This window comes from Filicampus tigris, chromosome 4 (genome assembly GCF_054856515.1).
Source record: "Filicampus tigris isolate MCC_2025a chromosome 4, RoL_Ftig_1.0, whole genome shotgun sequence".
In the NCBI taxonomy this organism is placed as follows: Eukaryota; Metazoa; Chordata; class Actinopteri; order Syngnathiformes; family Syngnathidae; genus Filicampus; species Filicampus tigris.
Window position 1 is genome coordinate 23,245,591 of NC_141220.1, and position 19,084 is coordinate 23,264,674.

The window sequence follows — 19,084 nt, forward strand, 5'->3', positions numbered from 1 at the left end:
GGGTTGACTTCCGCTTTAAGTTTTTCTTTATCCTTTTTAAGACATGCTGCCAACCCCGGGTGCTCCCTGAACTTTTTGTTGGAATTTTGATGTATACTGTCAAAAATTTCTTGTAATCATGATTTTTTTTTTAAATCACCATTATGCAAACCTGAAACATTGTTCAATAAACATGCTAGTTAAGAGTAAATTTTTCTTTAGATTTTGAGGCCAATATTTTCTTTTTCACAGAAAATGAATATCGGCTCCAAGTATCTGTTATCGGCCTCCTTGACTACTAATAATCGGTATCGGTATCGCCCCTAAAAAAAGCATATCGGTCTATCTCTAATACATACATTTCAAAATATTTTTATTTTATGATCAATATTTTTATTGAATTTTTTGTCTTCAAGGAAAGTAAGGTGGTGATCACTATGAGCCACCTTATAATATCTACATACCCAACCATCAAATCGTTATATATATATATCTATCCATATTGTGCTACACTCTGTGAATATGTGAAGTGTTTACTACACCAACAGACAGCAGGGTGTTTTTTTTTTTTTTTTTCGTTGTTTGTTTTTATAACATCCGTACTCGCTTCTAATTGTGCTCGCTTCGTGTTCTTCCAGCCGTGCCCCATAAAATTGGACGTATAATCGAGGGGAGCCCCGCCGACCGATGCGGCAAACTAAAAGTGGGCGACCGCATCTTGGCGGTGAACGGCCAGTCCATCATCAGCATGCCGCATGCCGACATCGTCAAGCTCATCAAAGACGCCGGCCTCACGGTCACGCTGCACATCATACCGGAGGAAGGCAAGTGCTCAGCTTGCGTGCAAGTCTTCCAAAAGGGATTTTCATTTGATTGATGAGTGGACAACATAGTCCACTAGATAACAAGGAGTGAATGAGTTAACGATTCGCAGCGCAGGCCTTCTTCACCTCACGTGATTTTATGCCTCCCCTCACAGGCTCCCAGTCTGGTCCTGGCTCAGAGAAGCAGAGCCCCATGACCCAGAAACATGGCAACCAGCCCAACCCCGCAGCCCTGACGAGTCAAGGCGGCGCCCAGCTGCCTGGTCAGGCGGCCCCTCAGCCGGGTCAAATGGCCCTTCAGACGAGCCAAGCGGCCATCCAGCCTGCCCAGACACCGGCTCAGTCCGGCCAAATCCTCATTTGTCCCCCGGCTCCAGCAGCATCGCACCCGGCGCCGGCCGGAACGCAGCAGAGCCCCGTCAGCCATCCTTCCGGACCCCCGCCACAGCTCTACCTGCACGATGGAAGGTATGACAGTGTCCGAAAGTTGGATGGATGCAGGATGGTGCACTGTAATGGATCGTTGGGTGGACGGACGTTAGGACGGATGATTGGTGGGATGGATGTAGTAACGAAAGATATTTGGACGGATGATAGAATGGGTAGAATGATGGTGGGGATTCATGTAGGATAGATGGCTCGTCGGGTGGTTGGATGGATGGATGAACTGTTAAATGGTCGGATAGATGAAGGTAGGATGAATGGACAGTCTTACGAGCGAGGACAAAGAGCGTACTAGTGCATGAGCTTGAAGCTGGCTATTGAATAACTGATCAAGCGGCTTTCAAGTGTGACAAATCAAATCGTTACTGTCGACGTCTAGTCTCGAGTGTGCCGTTCGGGTCTTGCAATAAGTTCCCGACTCTCTCTTTCAACATCGCCGAGTTCCGCCACTGGGCTCATCCAGTCGGTGACACTGAATAATTCACCTCGAGGTATCGTTTGTATAATGCACGAATCCAAGCTATCCGTGAGCGTGTGTGCACTATGTGCGTACGCACTCGGGAGTAGCACTTCGACCCAGCTGTGGCTTTCTACCCCCATTTTACAAGCGAGAGCTTGATGAAAGTTTCAAAAGCTTTTTTTAGTGACCCGTGTTTTACACACACACACACACACGCACGCATGCACACACACGCACACACAAGCCACAATGGGGACTCAGCCGACATGCCAACAAGGAGCACTGAATATAGTTCCTCCTCCTTTTTTTGCAAAAACATTTAAAATATTTGGTTAAATACAATTAAATATAATATAACAGAACGAAACATAGCATAACATGATTCCGTTATGCTAATTTCCTACTCATTTTAAGAATGCCGCATCATTATGGGCAAACATTTGGCTAGGAATCTGCGGGATTTTCCATAAGTAATCACCATAAACTTTAGCATAGCAACAGTTGCTATGTTAGAGTTCATGACCCCAAAATACTGGCCTCCCATTGGTCTATTGTCGTTTGTTTAAGTAGTATCGTGCGTAATAATCCCAGATATACGCCAGTCCTCCGTAGCAACTGCCCTTCTTACTTGGCAGCCATGTTGGTAGGGGCAATGCATTCACAAAGCAAATAATTCGTTACTTGCTCATTTGTCAACTTCTTTTCATGAGGTTTACTTTGTTGTCAATGCCAAAGAATGTGTTATCAATGTACACAATTGGGGGGGGGGGACTCCCCAAAAACATTTTTAACATCAAGTTGCCTTAGGCCCGCAGCTCAAAGGGGGTGTGTCGTATGTATCTAGTCATATCTATGATGTAATGAGTTATAGGGGAGCGTAATGGTTCATAATTCACAGGAAATCTGCTCTCCTTTTGATTATGCCCAAACCACATTTCACATAGTACGTACACACCGTCCTCCAAACAAAACTCTCTCAGATTGTGTTGCTTTTTCCCTCCTCACAGGTCAGAGGTTAAAGCCAGACAGGATGTGAAACCTGACTTCCGCCATCCTCCGTTCACTGATTACAGGCAACCACCCGTAGACTACCGGCACCCGCCGGTGACTGATTACCGGCAGCCCCCGACGCTGGATTACCGGCACCCGCCCGGCCTGTTGGACTTCAGACAGCACACGGCAGCTGCTCAGTTCCCGCTGGGGATCGCTGCAGAGTTTCGGCCACAGGTATCACAATCACTGCCGTGGATAGGAAAAATCGACGTACCCATGACGGTGTAAAAAAAAAAAAGAGACCAAGATAAATGATTTTAAAACTTTGTCCGGCACTCACATGACACAAACCTGTACAACTCAATCGAAGAAAAAAAAAAAAAAAAAAAAAGCTTTTAGAGAGGGAAAGTCCGAATAATCAACTTTGGATGTTCTAGTAGGCTTTTTATGGCATTTTTGCTTTTTAGCGGAAGCCTGAAGGTTTGGTGCCAACCCTGACTGCTTTTTAGAACTGTTAATACCTCCCTCTATGTTGATGATTGAGGTTGATGGATTGATTGAGGTTTTAAAATAGTCTCTTGTCATTTTATGTAAAAACAAAAACAGGTGTGTCGACTTTTGATATCCACTCCACTTGTGTGCTGCTTTCACTGCACAGTGTCTGCACAATATTTGCCACCTGCTGAGTGTATAAAATGACCTTTTTTTTTCTTTTTTCTTTTTTTTTTTTTTAGATTCCCCCTCTGCAGGATTTTGATTACTTCACAGTGGAGCTCGAGAAAAGCTCCAAAGGTTTCGGTTTCAGTATCCGTGGGGGCAGAGAGTACAAAATGGACCTGTTTGTGTTGCGCCTGGCAGAGGACGGTCCCGCCATACGGAACGGGAGGATGAGGGTGAGCGTGCAGATGCAAAGAGGTGTACCTAAAATATGTCGTAATGTTTCTCAATGACGTAACATGACAAATATTACACATGTACAATACAGAAATATTTAATTGTGGACCCCATTCATATTCGCAATTCAGCACTCACAAATTTGTGGATTGTTTTTTGAGAAGCTATCGCTCTGTTATTGGCCGACGCCCTCGCTTCGTCACGTTTTTTTTTTTCACTCAATCCCTCAGTTCTTTTCACCCAATCCTCTGCTTTTTCACATTTTCTGTTTTTTGAAGTTTTGTTTAATTATTCGCAGATTTTCACTATTCACGGTCGGATTCATTGCAACAAATACAGTCCACCCCCGAAAAGCTGCGTATGCCTGTAAATGAAATTGAAATGCATTATATTTACGTGGTTATTTGTTTCAAACCCTTTGTTGCTGGGTGGATATTTTATTTAAGCATTGAGAAATGTTTAATGAAAAATGAAATATATTCACAGCACGCATTTTGCGCATATGCGCATGTTTTGTCCGTATTTAAAATGGCATTTTTGTCATGCATCTGGTTCGGAAGTACATGGAGCTATGTGGCCCCCCCGAGTAGCACTGTTGAAACTGTCCGGCGTTTAAATTGCCCATCCCTGTGCTCTATGATTCGCTACTAGGTTAATTTTTAAGAGTCTGTGTTCCTAATAAAGTGTCTGGATTGTATTTCGGGTATTGCAATTCTGTATTGTAGTTGATGATTATACTTTACAAAAAAATGTTGGAAAAAAATTGTATTGTGGTATGTCCACATGTTTGTATATCATTTAATGTTTCAATAAAGTTGCCGTCAATAAAGTGACACCTTTCCACGCATGTGTACGATGTGACCAAGGTTATCCCCGTGCGTGTCTGTTTGGTCTTCAGGTGGGAGATCAAATCATAGAGATTAACGGGGACAGTACTCGGGACATGACTCACGCCCGGGCCATCGAACTCATCAAGGCGGGGGGCCGGAGGGTCCGACTGCTACTAAAGAGAGGCACGGGCCAGGTGCCTGAATACGGTGGGTCTCCTTTCAAATCTTCCCTTTCCGTCATGACTCTTACTCACATTTACACTAATCCCAAAAGGTTTAGGATAGTGGACATTTTGGCAATTTCAGCAAGAATCTAAATTATACTATGACCTTTACACGTGAACTTAATTTGACCTTATCTAAACTTTTGACATGTTTCAGTTCTTTTGCACAACTTGCTGTTCTCTAACCAAGTATCTCAACGGCGAAATTCAGGTGTTTGGTCCGTGAATCGACTAATACACTACTTCTATGCCTTTCTGTCACTCTTCCACTCCCTCGCAGCCTTTTGCAACTTGCTCATGACACTTTGAGTGCTCAGCGGGAAATTTCCCTCTGAGAAAGTCCGGTTTGAAGCCCCATGTTACTTTTAATCACCAAAATGTTCAACCAAACCATATCATTTTGTCTACCTTCCGCAAGCTTAATGCTAACATATGTAAAAAATACATATACGAGCTAAGGAATGTTGATTTTGATGCGGCAAGTAATTAAAGATGTTTGTGTGTCCGTGTGTGAGTCTAAATCAAACTCACTCATAAAACAAAATCAACATTGTATACGGAATCACCAAAATGTTCAACCAAACCATATCATTTTGTCTAACGTCCGCTAGCTTAATGCTAACGTCTGTGAAAAATACATATACGAGCTAACGAAAGTTGAATTTGATGCTGCAATAATTAAAGATGTCAGTGTGTGTGTGTCTATATCAAACTCACACATAAAACAAAATCACATTGTATACTTAATCAAAATGTTCAACCAAACCATATCATTTTGTCGAACGTCCGCTAGCTTAATGCTAACATATAATGTGAAAAAATACATACACAAGCTAACAAACGTTGATGCTGATGGCTCAACCAAACCATATTTTATCTAACAAAAGTCTGGTATCTTACATGTGAAACACCATACACCTGCTAACAGAAAAGTTAGCATCTATGTAAATTCTAAACTTTTAGCAGGTTACAACAGAGACAAGAGACCGGAAGAGTCACAGAAAGGCATAGAAGGGGAACTGTTTGTGGATCGGCAACACCTGTTGTGAATTCTGCCATTCAGCTCCTTGATAGAGAGGAGCACGCAAACTACGGAAACATTCAACGGTTGGACATGCAAAAGTTTGTGAAAGGTCAAATGAAATTCACTTAAAAGCTGACCATCACTAACTTGTGAGTAATGTCTATCCAAATGGGGCTTTTTAGTCCGGCGCACATTAACAAGCCTATTAACCGTTATGTTCCTTTTCTTGTGTGGCTCTGTGGTCTTCTACTGTCATTAATTGTGTCTCTCTGCAACATGTTTACGCTTCAAGTCAAACCATTGGCATATAGGCTTTTACTTGCCTTCCCTCAGGAATGGTACCTTCCAACCTGTCCATGTGCATGAAAGGTGACACACTAAGCTCCCCTTATTTCTTCCTAATGGGCCACTCTAAAGACACGGTTTGTGCAAAACTGCATGTCTTCTCTTTTCTTCTCTTCATGTCGCCATGTTGATTCGTGTGATGATGCCGTGTGTGTGCGTGTTGGCATGATCATGTAGTGATGCACGGACAATGACGTGTGTGCGCGCTTATGGGTGAAACGCTGCGATGTAGAGAGAACATCACATTTTGTGAAAATGCTTTTACCTCTCTCCCCCTCACTTTGAACACATTTGACCCTATTAAAAGACTTGAAAGTATTCCTTAGCGCTGGTTCTCACCCTCTCACAGTTCTCCAATTAAGGGGCAAAGCTGTTTATTCCCAACTCCCTGCTGAAGTATACAGTAAAACTGACACTGAAAACAAAAGCGCATTAACCGCTTATACAAACACCAAAAGGTTCAACCAAACTATATAATTTGGTCTAATGGATGTCTACTAGCACGATGCTAACGTACAATATGAAAAACCCCAGGTTTGCAGCTCACGAATATAAACGTCCATGGCAGTAAATGATTTAATGCTGCTGCATGTCTTCCAGTAAGTCTCAGTGCTGTCCAGCATGCCACGTGTGCAACTCTAAATTTGGGCTTGCCGTGTATATTGGAAAACACCCTAAATAAAAGATGGCTTGTAGAATGTAAAATACACAATGTTGCTGTGCCCATTAATACTTTCCCGTCTTCAACAGACTGTGTCGGCCCCTGGGATTCCCTTTCTACAATCCACTCTGCCCTGCCGGAAGTGACCCTCGAAGCCCACCAGAGTCCATTGCCTCCATCCCATCCGGCCGCAACCTTGGATTCCCCTCATCAGCTCCCTCTAGAGGCCGCAGCGTGCATGGCGGCGGACAAAGCTCCACAGGTGACGGACCACGGCCCCTCGGCTCGAGGGGCCGCAGGTGGCAGGTCCACCCAGCAGAAGTGCATGATCAGGGGGCAGGGAGGAGAGGCCGAGTGCGGGCCGGGCACCGGGCAGCCTCGGGTTTTGCCCGCCAAAGCCGTCCCGGGGAGGCCGAGGGACGCTTGCTCCCCGTGCTGCGACAGAAAGGGGGCGGGCGCTCTCTGGCCGTGGGACCCTTACGTGAGCGTCACTCCCAACGGGGCCTCTCTGGCCGGCGGAGACGCCCACGCCAGCCTCCAGGAGAGGCTGCTGTCCAGAGGGGTTTACCCCAGAGAGGAGGAGCGTTCCGGGGGCCACGCAAAGAGCGGCGAGGAGCCCCCCGCCAGGAGAGCCGCCGCCACCTCCCCGGGGCCCTGGAACATCCCCGGGCCGGATAAACTGCCCGGCACCCTGAGGTCCTGGACCTCCACTGTCAGCAGGTAGACGAGATCGGCTTTTTGTCAGCCCCAACCCGCCACCGTTTGTCCTCCTTCATCCACTCCTCAAATCCTAATCCGATGTTGCTTTACTAGAGGATTATTACACCCGCCACCTTAAAAAGCTGAGCAACTCTCACACATGTAACATAGAGTGAGGAGCCCGATAATGTACACCAAAAGACTCGTTTTTTTTTTTTTGGTTTTTTTTCTCATCGAAGACAGAGAAACTTCTAGAGCAACCTTTATTAACAATATGCATGAGACAAGGACAGAACCCTGCCGCAAATAGTAACCGACCCCCTGAGAAAATGTTTGCAGTTGCCTATATCAGAAGTTAAAACTCTACATCTGCGATACGCCAGGATCCCAAAACACTTCAATATAACTTTAAACTCATCGTTACCCTTAAAAAAAAAAAGTGAGTACACATGCGGCAAAGACTGTGTGTAACTTCCACTAACAACCCAGGCTAAACTTAGCACCTCTCCAACAAGCAAAGCTTGCCTTTTTATCTCGCACTTCAGGTTTTTATGATTATAAAAATATAATAACAATAATATCATATGCAATATATTTAGTCATATTTATGAATGAAGGGATAGGTTCAGCGACAAGTGGAATTTTTTTTCTGAAACTTCATAGCTAGAAATTACAACGTATTTTGAAATCCGTATTGCGCAAGCCTTCATAGGTCATAGTTAAAAAAACAAAAAATGAAAATATCTCAATCATATGATGTGCTAGAAAAAAAAATAAAGACATTTTTGGAACCACTCAAAAATACACTAGGGAACATAAATGATCTCTGATTTAAAATCTCAACTGCTGTTGGCCGCAGCTCACACTCGGACACTCACGCGCCGACAACACACACCAAGGTCCGCCTCTTAAAAACAGTATCTCACACATACACACTACATTACTTTTTTAAATATATTTTATTCTTACACATTTCTTTTGCGTGCAAATACATTTCCGATGGGTTAAAAAAAAAGTGTTTTTAATCATTATGTTTTTTTGTATGGTCTCTATGTGGCAGATTTTCACAAACTGGGGGTGAATTGTAAATTTCTGGATTTTACATGACAAAACTCTCACTGAACGCCACCAAACAAAATATGCTACAAAAAATATACCTAGGCTAATTTTGTATCTTCCGCCCTCTAGTGGAAGATCGTTTAATTGTTCTGCCTGTCACCATGCAGATCATCACTGGCATAAACATTTCATGTCTACAGTAATAGGAGCTCTTGCTCTCTTTTTAACATAGTTCCTTGGCACCAAGATGCCACTCGATGGCGCCAAACCACTCATTTTATATTAGTCCAGCCTTGTTCCTGAAAACCTGAGCACAAAACGGCATTTTTTTCAATGAGTGACAAAGGTTAGGTTAAAAAAAAAAAACGGTTAGTCGGTGAATTTGGGAATATGCAGGGGAACACTTGAATTTTCAATTAAGTGAAATTGTATATTTGGGAATCACTCTTCTAGAAGTCCGTCCAGTGTTACTCCTCACATGCCTAACAAATATATCATACTGTAAATGTAAAGATGTCCAAAATGTGTACATTTGTTGTTGTAAAGAAGCAGAAAAAAAAGGATGAAGAAAAAAAAAAAAAAAAAAATCACCAGGACGTGATTATTTAGGGTCCGCTCTTTCTATTCCGGGCCTCGATTATGACTACATATCAACGACACGTCGGCAAAATGACGACCCGTGCATGGGACTCCCAAAACGTAAACGAGGACCTCTTTGTTCTCCTTTTTTTTTTATATATATTAGTGACTGCAGGCTTGGTAAGAAGAAGTCTCACTACTACACTGAGTTATGTACACAAGCATACGTTAACCATTGTGCAGTGTTGTCGAACTCATGGAAAATCCTTTGAGAAATTCATTTTTTCCTTTTAGGAATCTTAGAGGATTATTATTATTTTATTTTTTTTAAGTCCCATAATCCTTGACATCCAGCCTAAGGTCCATATTACTAGTATGCCCCTTTGTCCTCACTGTAGGGCAAGTCAGGGCACTGGAAGAACTATTGTCTTACCACTACTAGTGTCAATGTCGGCCTACTAGCACCCAATTAGAATCTTACTGTTCTACTACTTTATTTCACTAGTCACACTACTTGGGAAAACTAGTTGGCATGTGTCATGCACTAGTGTCCTCCTTATTAAGGATATCAAATGATTGCGCTTAAGCTTTTAAAGCCTTTAAGAGCACTTATTCAGTATCCTTCATTTCCATCTTAAGGTCCATGTACTAGTTTGAACTTAATTTTCACACTATGCATGACATTTCTGGACACTAGTACGGGCAACTTTGGCCTACTAGTAGGACAACGACATGTTACTGGCGAGACAACTGGACACAGTTGACGAGTGTGGACTACTAGTAGTGAAGCACAAGATATTAAGTGGTACATTTTATAAAAGCATAATAGTAGCGTGTAATTGCATTCTAGTAGCATATTGTTTGAACATTTTAAATAATGTCCTAGATATCCATTGATGCGACACTGTGTCATATGTCAGTTTTTGTTGATTATGGCGGCGCCATGTGGACAAATGCGGTAGTGTTTGGACAAACGGCGACCACATCGCCCATGCGCGCCAGCGCGTAGTGTCGTGAAATCCTGAGCTCTCGCCGGCCTGCAAGTTGGACTGAATTTCGTGTGTGACAGATGAATAACGATGAGGTAATGAATCTAATTTTGTTTAAACAATACTTTTGTTTTTTTGTCTGTTTTGGGGCTTCTGCCATGACACCGGTAATAGCGCGTAGACGTTCGAATCGGCTTATCGTCCTTATAGCGAAAGGAGGAAGTGAGTATGCCGTAAAGCAATTTTGGACATTTGCATTTTTTTTTGGTGTGTGTGCCAGGGTTGCTCCCATCCTCCTCAAAGTTGCTTGGTGCCATTAAAAAAACGATACCAACCCCCCCAGGGCATGACAAAAGTCCCATTCAACTATTTATAAGTCAATGTTTCATCAAAAAGAGTTGTGAAAAAAAAAATATTACGGTCAAATTCTTGCCCAGTGCTGCTTTAAAGTCACACTAGTAGGCAAAAAAGTGTCACAAGTAGTTGTAAGACAGTCGTTCTTGAAGTGTACCCTCGTTCTACTAGTGCTCAGAATTATTTTACATATGAGGACAAAGTGTGTACTTGGAGATTGACCTTAAGATGGATATCAAGGATCTGGAACAAATGCTCAAAGGACTTTTCTTACGTCTTCATTTCTAAAAGCCTTTGTACTGTGCTACGCGTACCACATCACTGTGGGAGAGAGGCATCAATGTGAGGACGATGACGAGGATGAGGGGGCGGAGTGCCTTACTCAAAACCCACGCAGACAAATTGGGGATGCATGACACGGAGCCAATGTGCGCGCACACACACACACACACACACACACACACATATCAGCCTGGTGGTCTTGACAGTGTTGGAACACGGGCCTGTAGCATTGCTGCTCATCATAATCATAAAGCTGGGGATGCAAAAGTAGGTCAGTGGTTTTTACTATGAAAAGTCACAATTAGAATATCGTGAAAATTACCAGAGGTGGGGAAAGTTCTCTCTCTCTCTGTAGTGAAGTAGAAGAACACACAAAAAAAAGTCAATTCTAAACCCAATATCAATATTGATAATTTGTCTTAATGGGGGGAGAAAAACTCAACTTACAAAATTCATTCAAGATAGAGCTCTATCAACTCAATACATTTGGCATGCTTATGTGAAAAGAAATATATATTGAAAAATAAATCTATTCTTTTGCACCCCCTGATAATACACAACCGTTTTACAGAGGAACCTCCAAGGTGGGACACATCATCAGCGAGTCAAAGGGGGGGGGGGTGACATAAGCGACAAGAATACACAATAGGTGAACTCAAATTTTACTGGACTTTGAAAATCCAACTGAGCTGTTTTTAGGCAAGTGAGTCTTTCCCATGCCACTAGAGGGAGCCCGCCACTATGTCCATTTTCATTGTTTGTCAAAAGTTTGCTTTAGAACGCCAACCGATTTGATTATGTTGGACCAACGGAGGTTCCACTGAATTTGTCATCACCTTTGTTTTTTCTCATGCTTTTGTTTGCGGCTAAAAAGCAGAGAAACCCAATTTAAAGTCTTGTCCCCTCATTCAACAAAGTGTCTGTTCACGTGGAGTTTTGATGGGGAGAAGTGGCCACTTTTATGGCCTTCAAATGTCATTTTGACAAAGGGTCAAAACATTAGGACCCAAAGTAGGACTCAATTAGGGTTCCAATTCCAGTTACAATTGAGGCTTTTGTGTTATTTCTAAAACCATAACATTAAATTGAAACCCCGGATCCCAACCCTACATTTATTTGTGAACCTTGTCAAGTACCGGTAGTATTAGGACCAGTCTACGTTCTATATCGTCACCGTCGGGCGGAATCTGCAAAACGATTTTTCAGAAAACATGAAAAAAAAAAAATCTGCATATATTTTTTGTTAATAACATGCACAGTTAAAGACAGCAAGGTATTATTAACGCTATAGATTCATTAATGCAGTGGTGCCTTGAGATCCGAGCTATCTCAAATAACTCATATCGAAAAATCTTCATGACCCATTGAAATGAATGGAAATGCCATTTATCCATTCCAGCCTTCCAAAAAATAATGAAATTTTGCGTAATGTGTTTTTAATAATGGAAACAGTACTAATAACAGTAGTAGAGTGATATTAAGAATGAAGTGTGCATCAAGATTAATTTCATTTCGGCTCTTTCTGGTGTACTCCTCTTGGCCATCACAATGCAGGCATTTAGACCCAACCCAAGAAGAGTTTCAGAACAACTTTACGTGACTCAGTAAGCTGCAGTAACATACGCCGATTTTAAATAAAGATAAGGATAAAGCAAAAAAAAAAAAAAAAAGCCTGTCAGTCATGTAACACTACAACATGTGCAATTTGTTAGCTTGTCTATGGAATTTTGCATTGTGTGTTAGCATTAAGCTAGTGGAAGGTTGTTATGTGGTCATTTTGAATTCACGTGCATGTTTAATGAACAGATTGACTGTAAACTAACTGGGAGTGACTTTTAAAAAAATCATCTTTCACTGTGTGCTCCTTGTTGTGAATTGATGAGCTCACTGCCACCAGTCAGCGCTCATATCTCAGATTTTTGCCTGTTTCAAAGCAAAAAAAAAAAAAGTTCAAACAGCTCATATCTCAAGGCACCACGGTATTTTGTGAGAAAAAAAAAAAAAAAAGACACATGCGGGGACTGACCAATAGTGTCGATTTGTGGCTCCCGCCCAACTGCGATGATCGTTGTATGTCAGTGGGACTAGTGTAACATGCAAGCAAATGTCACACACTGACTACATGCTGACAATGGTCCAAGACTTTCGAGAGCCAGCCTGAGCGTCACTCGTCTCATTTCGAGCAAAGTTTAGCAGTGTGATGGGAGTAAAAGGTCCAAATGTGTCCTCCATCTCCAATCGCACACGTCCGCCCTGTCCATTGTGGGTCATTTTGTATACAGCAAATGAAGTGGGGGGGGGGGGGGGGGAGCCACCTCTCCATGTGAAGAACAATGTTCCCATCAAGTATACCTGTGTCGTGTTAACCGAGTACTTATTCACCTTGTACAGCTGTATTCCTACAAATATGGTTTACTGTATCATTGATACTGTAGTTTCAAAGACGTGAACAACTATTTTTATGAAATGCGACAGTACGGATATATTACATTTTGCTAAGAAAAAAAGACAAAAAAATTGTTTACTGAAAGATATTCTGAAATACTGTCAAATAAACTCTTGACATGGTCTAAAAGTGACGCTTTGACGTGATCCTATACAGAAGAGACAACGACGACTCGAGTGGAGAGATTTTATTTAATAAACATTTACACATAGGCACCGTTTGTGTGGTATTTTTTCTCTCATTACAAATTGTTTGCCTTTAACATGATCTTAATGTACTAGCTGGTAGATACAGTATTTAAACAAAAAAATTTTAAAGCACAATTGAAAGCAATTTGCGCATTAATTTGATATCCTACTAGTGGGCTGAATTCTGAATGAAAATTATAAACGCTCAAATGGCTTTTCATACACAAAGTGGCATAAAATATGTCAGCTGATTGGCTGAGTCAGGTTGGTGTCAGCAGGGGGCGCCACTTGCTCCTTTACTTGTTGCATGCTCACAGGATCCTCCTGGAATGATGAAAACCATTGAAAAATGAAAAAGAAAAAAAAAAAGAGTAGTTTTGTGTTGAGGTATAGACAGCACCTTGCGAGGTTTGTAGATTCCCATTTGGAAGCGACAGCAGACCACATCCACTAAGAAGCCCATTACGCTGTGCAGCATGCCTGCAGCACACCAAAGCAAATAGAAATGATCAATTTACATTTCATAGGCTTCATTCGTTAAATGAGGCTGTTTTAAAGAAAATTTCTGTATAAAAAGATATGCATGTATGGATGAGAAAAGTTAGCTCAATTTACAAACGTTTTGAGTTAACGAATTCATACTTTTAATTTGAGGTACCAGTGTAGTTAAAAAATATATTTTAATTATTACATCAAATTAATTAAAAATGGCTAGAAATTTTAATCAAATTAATCACAAAAAAGGACAGAATGACTTAATTCACAAAATATTTTAAATACATTGACTTAATTTCAAGATTTCTTACATGAAAAGCTACAAAATACATTACAAAATATTTTATTATAATAGTTTTTTTAATTAAAATATAAAACATTTGAAATTGTTAAATATAAGATATTACAAGTAACAATAGTTACTAAATATTGTAATGGAATATTAAACATATTAAAATATTTACATACAATAGTAGGAAGTTAAATCAAAACGTTTCTTGTTCTATGCGGCCCTATATCCTAAACACGGCATTCTGATTAATATTTGTGGAATTTAAAAATCCCCCCGAAAAAATGTAACCATCTCAGGCCCATTTTGCAATTTGCTGTCAACTGAAAATGACACAGTTGCATAGGGCTCAAGTAACAACTAATCATGGCTCACCTGTTTTCTGAGTTTGGTCATGTGACATTCACAAGCTGAGCTGTGATTGGTCATTGCCCTGATCCCTTAGGCACTTATAATGTCATTTTCAATCAAGAGCAAGTGGCAAAATGGCCGCCCACTGAGATGACTAAAAACAGGTGGATTTTGCTGCTAAAGAGTAAAATCAACCCAAAACTTTTCTTTACAGTAATGTTTTCTGTAGCCCCACTCGCCTAAACTTGATATTCAGATTAATATTGCGTTTGTGGAATATGAATTAAGCAGCAAAATCCACCTGTTTTCACCCATCTCAGGGGGCGACCATTTTGTCACTTTCTGCCGACTAAAAATGACATCACAGTTGCTAACAACCAATCATGGCTCAGCTTCAGAAAACAAGTGAGCTGTGTTTAGACGGGTGGGGCCACATACAACAGATTATTGTAGAGAAACCTTTTGACTTGCCCTTAAAATATATTAAGTAGAAAATAGTTTCAAAATGAATATATACATTTATAAAGGATATATCAATATTTTGCCACTTTAGGCACCCTGGCACCTTTTGTTTGCCAACATTATGAAACGGTCGACTACAAGCATGACAAAAAGAAACGTCATACCATCTACATCGACGCCTTTTGACACAAACAGCCGGAACATTTCCATGCGCGCCAGCGAGCGAGCGAGCGAGCAGCGTACCCGTGGTGGAGAAGATCCCTCCGACGATGCCGCACAGACGCACCAGAAACTTCCAGAGCGGCATGTGCTGCTCGCTCACTTTGACCATCAGAGAGCTGATGTCGTACTTCATGAAAATCCCCGAGATGCCGTGGCTGCCCGCTGCGTGGTTGATGGCGCGTTCCTGCACGCAACACACACACACACACACACACACACACAAAGCGCACAGCAAGAATAGGAACACGTGAGAACGCACGCCGACGTGAGACGCTGCGCTTGCGGAGGTCGCATACCCTCTCGGTGACCGAGTACTGGTGCGTGTCGGCCGCAACCTTATACGTGTTGAGTTTGGTGGGGACGATGGTGATGAAATACTGGAACATGTGGTTGGCTGACGAGAACGAGAACAATCACACACAGGCACGAAGTTAGAGCTGCCAATCAAAGCGGTCGTGAGGGGAAAGTTGCGGACGAATCCCTTTACAGTCGGTGGTGACTTTCTCGGTGCCGTCCAGGGCGCTGATGACGCCCGGGATGTCCTCCCCGAAAGAGAAATGGTCGATGCGGTGGGAAAAGTTGAAACCTGCAACGCACGCGCACAATGATGATAACGGCCCCGGCGGTTGACTGACGACAAAACCGGAGGAGGAAACCTGACTCACTGTCGTGGCTGACGAGAGCCGCGAGGTGGGCGTGGCCTCGTGGATGAGGGATGGACCTGCGCACAAAAATGACAGATCAGCCAATTCATTTAAAATGTAAATGATGAATAAAATTACTCCTTTTTTGCTCCCATAGCACTTCAAACCTAGATATGAATTCCAGGCAGAACTTTTGAGGGTTTTACAATGCTTTGTCCTTTAGTATTTGTCGTATTACAACACAGAGAAAAATGGGCACAAATTGGCCACATTTTTACCATTTTGTGGGGGGGGAGGATGTTTGAATGTCTTTATCTTTTAAATTCAAAGAAACGACAAATCATCATCAATGCCAAACTGATTTTTCATAAAAGACATCTCTCAGAATAGATGATTTGACACGCATCTCGATATGCTGGGTGCAATACGATTCAAGGAGGCAACAATTTTAAAACGGAACGATTCGATTTGATAAATCAAAGCGCGCGTGTAATAGTCAGACAGTGAGTGTAGTGTGTGTGCATGCGGTGCGTGTGTTTTGTGTGTGGGGTGTGTGTGGCAGTTTTGTGCGACGTGTGTGTGGTGAAAATACAGTACGAGTGTCTAGTTTCCCTGGTGTGTACGTATACGTACTTTCCAACAGTGATGTGAAAATTTCCAGCCACCTTGTTGACGTACAGATGCCCGTGAATCCGGCAGGCCGTCAGAGACGTGCTGCTGTCCATGCTATAGAACAACACACGCGCGCAAAATCACACCCATGAAATCTGCCTGGCAACTAGTGACACAATCGTGTAACTTGGAACATTTCTGTTGCAAGAATCTCTGAATTTTCAGCTCAGGCGTACTGTGACTAATTTCGCACTACAGCTGCCTGAATGAACATAATATTTTGGACAGGGGTTCTGCACCTTCTGGAATCAGGAGGTGGAGATCCTTTCATGGCAGACTTGAAGATCAAGTCCTGCAGAGAGTGTTCCACTCGCAGACGCTCCTGGATGTGAAGGAGGGTCCTGTAAAAGACATTTTAAAAAGTCAATACTGAAATACTGCAGAGTGCTATTCTGACTTACAGGTTCTATTCGTTCTGTGACCAAGCGCTCGTGTATTGAAATTAAGAATGAAAAAAAGAAACATTTGATAAAAATCCTAGCAAAGCGCCCTTGAGTCAAGGTACCACTGTAGTACTTAAATCCAGTGGCCTGTGAAATGTTGTCTTTACGACGCCTGCAGGATAGTGAATGATGTCATCATCTCAACTTACATGTGCCAGATTTTTTCCTGGGGCGACAGCTCAAAGTTGACCTAAAATTGGGGGTGGGAGACATAGAAGAAGTGATTTATGAGAGGGTCATACATGAATTCAAGCACAAAATGGAGCTTTAATTTTTACAGCAAATAGTATGGTCGTTTCAATTTATCACATTGATATAGTTGGAATTTGACACATTTATTACAGGCTTACACGTTACCGTTCATGTTATTCCTCCAGCTAAATACTTCTTAACGCACATTAAAACCACGCGACATTAAATAGTGTACACTAAACATCCAAGTGCCCTACTCCGATTTAATGCCTATACCCGATTGTTTTGATCCCCGTTATTGACGAAGGATAGGGACCAAGCGCTCCCACGAATCGTGAAAGATGTGTGAATCAGAGACAAGAGAATTATAATCGCATACTGTGCAAAAGATGGCAGCAAAGAACTTAAATTGGAGAGAGTCATAAAGCAACACCATGCATCGAGAAATGTACACAATAATAGATGACGACATTCAGGAGTTCAACACAAACGATCTTCTCATGAGGCTCGTCGTCAAAAATGATCACTTGAACCACTCAGTGCACATCCAGCAAAGATACTGACCGGCGCGTATTTTAGGCCATCAGAAGCAACCATGGTCTCTGCCAGATCCAGAACATCTGCGCCAATGTCTGCACATTGAAACACACGAATGATTCCAATCGTGACTCTCACAAAGTGCAAAAATCTACAAGCATATTTGGACAGATCATTAGTTGCACCTGACATCACATATTCTTCCGGGTGACAAGTAAGCAAAGCTTTCTGTCGTTTTTGTTGTGTCTGACGTGAGGTTTCGAAGACAAATAACTCCCCCAAAAATTGTTTTCATTCACACTTTCGATTTGAACAAAAGGAATGTTTATTGGCAATCCTGAATCCATTATTCGATTACCAAATAACATTGCTTTGGTTTTGTTTATATATATATATATATATATATATATATATATATATATATATATATATATATATATATTGATTGATTGATTGATTGACTGACAGCGAATACTACTTACACTGGCATCTCATGGCGACCGTGATGTCAATGTTTATCCTCAGTTTGCTGCAACATGATGAGCAGTAGTTTGAGTACAAAAAAAAAAAAAAAAAGCTAAATACACGACGTCCTGGTGTTGGTACCTGCTAAAGTCTTTGTCAACCTCGTACTCGTATTTCATCCATGTGTCCCTGTAGACAAAAAACTCCAAGAAGGCGAGCACAGCCATGGCACTGAATGCAATCAGAGACACTGGAAGGAACGACAACGACGGCCAAAAAAATGTAGCCATGAAATAAGTGGCGATGGTAGACTGTGGGTTGATGTGTGTGTCCACTGTCCGTCTTACCTGTGCCCCCGCTGGCTGACGACTCCACGTAGCTCTCAGGGACTTTGGGGAAGGCGTCCAGTTCTCTGACCAGCGTTAAAGCTTTCTTTTTACTCAGTCTTCTCATCTTGGCGTAACTTCGGGCTTGAAGGAATGTCGCTGGATGAGTTTTTTTTTTTATTTTTTTTTTTGCTGTCAAGATGTGCTGACGTTTAGCAGCATGACAGCCGCTAGCTTGAGTGCTAGCTATGGCTAGGGAGAAAGCTAGGCTAGCGGGTGACGTAGAACACGCATGCTCTCGTTTACTGGATAATATTTATTTCAAACTACATCGATTCGCAACAGAAGAAAAAAAATCAAGGGAAGAATCGGGTGGTTGAGTCGTTTTGCGACTCGTTTTGAAAACCTCACACATTTTGATGTAGCGCCCTCGGGTGGATCCTAAAAGAACTACACGTTTTTAAGAACACCGATCGTAGTGAGGAAAGCAAGCTCAGTTACCGCCGTATCAGGGGCGGAGCCATGGGTGGGCCCTACGTGTGCACAGAGATTCACCCAGATTGAGAGACTGCCCACCCAGTGAGATTCATGAAAAAATATATACTTTTACATTTTTTGTAAATTATGAAATTATTTGTATTTTTTTTTCAAATTGAATATTATGAATGGCATAATTGTGGTTATCTAAGGAAGATCTGCACTTCATATTATT

At 42.0% G+C, this 19,084-nt stretch overlaps 2 protein-coding genes across 7 annotated transcripts in view; one reads left to right on the plus strand and one right to left on the minus strand.

The window, feature by feature from the left end:
- magi2b (membrane associated guanylate kinase, WW and PDZ domain containing 2b) overlaps nucleotides 1-13,298 on the plus strand; it is a 111,947-nt gene extending 98,649 nt beyond the window's left edge. For 3 of the 6 annotated variants that reach the window (XM_086027246.1, XM_086027247.1, XM_086027249.1), the window contains exons 17-22: nucleotides 618-803; nucleotides 959-1,271; nucleotides 2,715-2,934; nucleotides 3,435-3,593; nucleotides 4,493-4,631; nucleotides 6,768-13,298. In XM_086027246.1, the coding sequence (XP_085883372.1) occupies nucleotides 618-803; nucleotides 959-1,271; nucleotides 2,715-2,934; nucleotides 3,435-3,593; nucleotides 4,493-4,631; nucleotides 6,768-7,402 (1,652 nt within the window). In that variant the 3' untranslated portion in view covers nucleotides 7,403-13,298. Of the gene's footprint in view, nucleotides 1-617; nucleotides 804-958; nucleotides 1,272-2,714; nucleotides 2,935-3,434; nucleotides 3,594-4,492; nucleotides 4,632-6,005; nucleotides 6,095-6,767 lie in introns of all 6 variants that reach the window. The other 3 variants (XM_086027250.1, XM_086027252.1, XM_086027248.1) reach the window with 2 other exon arrangements.
- On the minus strand, nucleotides 13,259-18,826 carry ergic2 (ERGIC and golgi 2). Its single transcript, XM_086027253.1, has 13 exons — nucleotides 18,394-18,826; nucleotides 18,188-18,296; nucleotides 18,064-18,110; nucleotides 17,609-17,676; nucleotides 17,002-17,042; nucleotides 16,649-16,750; nucleotides 16,371-16,463; nucleotides 15,759-15,814; nucleotides 15,581-15,679; nucleotides 15,390-15,487; nucleotides 15,115-15,277; nucleotides 13,675-13,754; nucleotides 13,259-13,598 (listed from the first exon to the last, which is right to left on the minus strand). Exons 1-13 carry the CDS (start codon nucleotides 18,497-18,499, stop codon nucleotides 13,518-13,520), a joined length of 1,143 nt encoding a protein of 380 aa, XP_085883379.1. The 5' UTR covers nucleotides 18,500-18,826; the 3' UTR covers nucleotides 13,259-13,517.
- Between the last annotated feature and the right edge of the window lie 258 nt (nucleotides 18,827-19,084).

Excerpts from the sequence above, each read along its gene's own strand:
- ergic2 (XM_086027253.1), bottom strand. The coding sequence starts at position 18,499 with ATGAGAAGACTGAGTAAAAAGAAAGCTTTAACGCTGGTCAGAGAACTG. Across the intron at positions 16,464-16,648 it reads CCACCTCCTGATTCCAGAAG|CATGGACAGCAGCACGTCTC; the intron begins GTGCAGAACCCC and ends GTTGTTCTATAG. Across the intron at positions 15,680-15,758 it reads GGCTCTCGTCAGCCACGACA|GTTTCAACTTTTCCCACCGC; the intron begins GTGAGTCAGGTT and ends CGTGCGTTGCAG.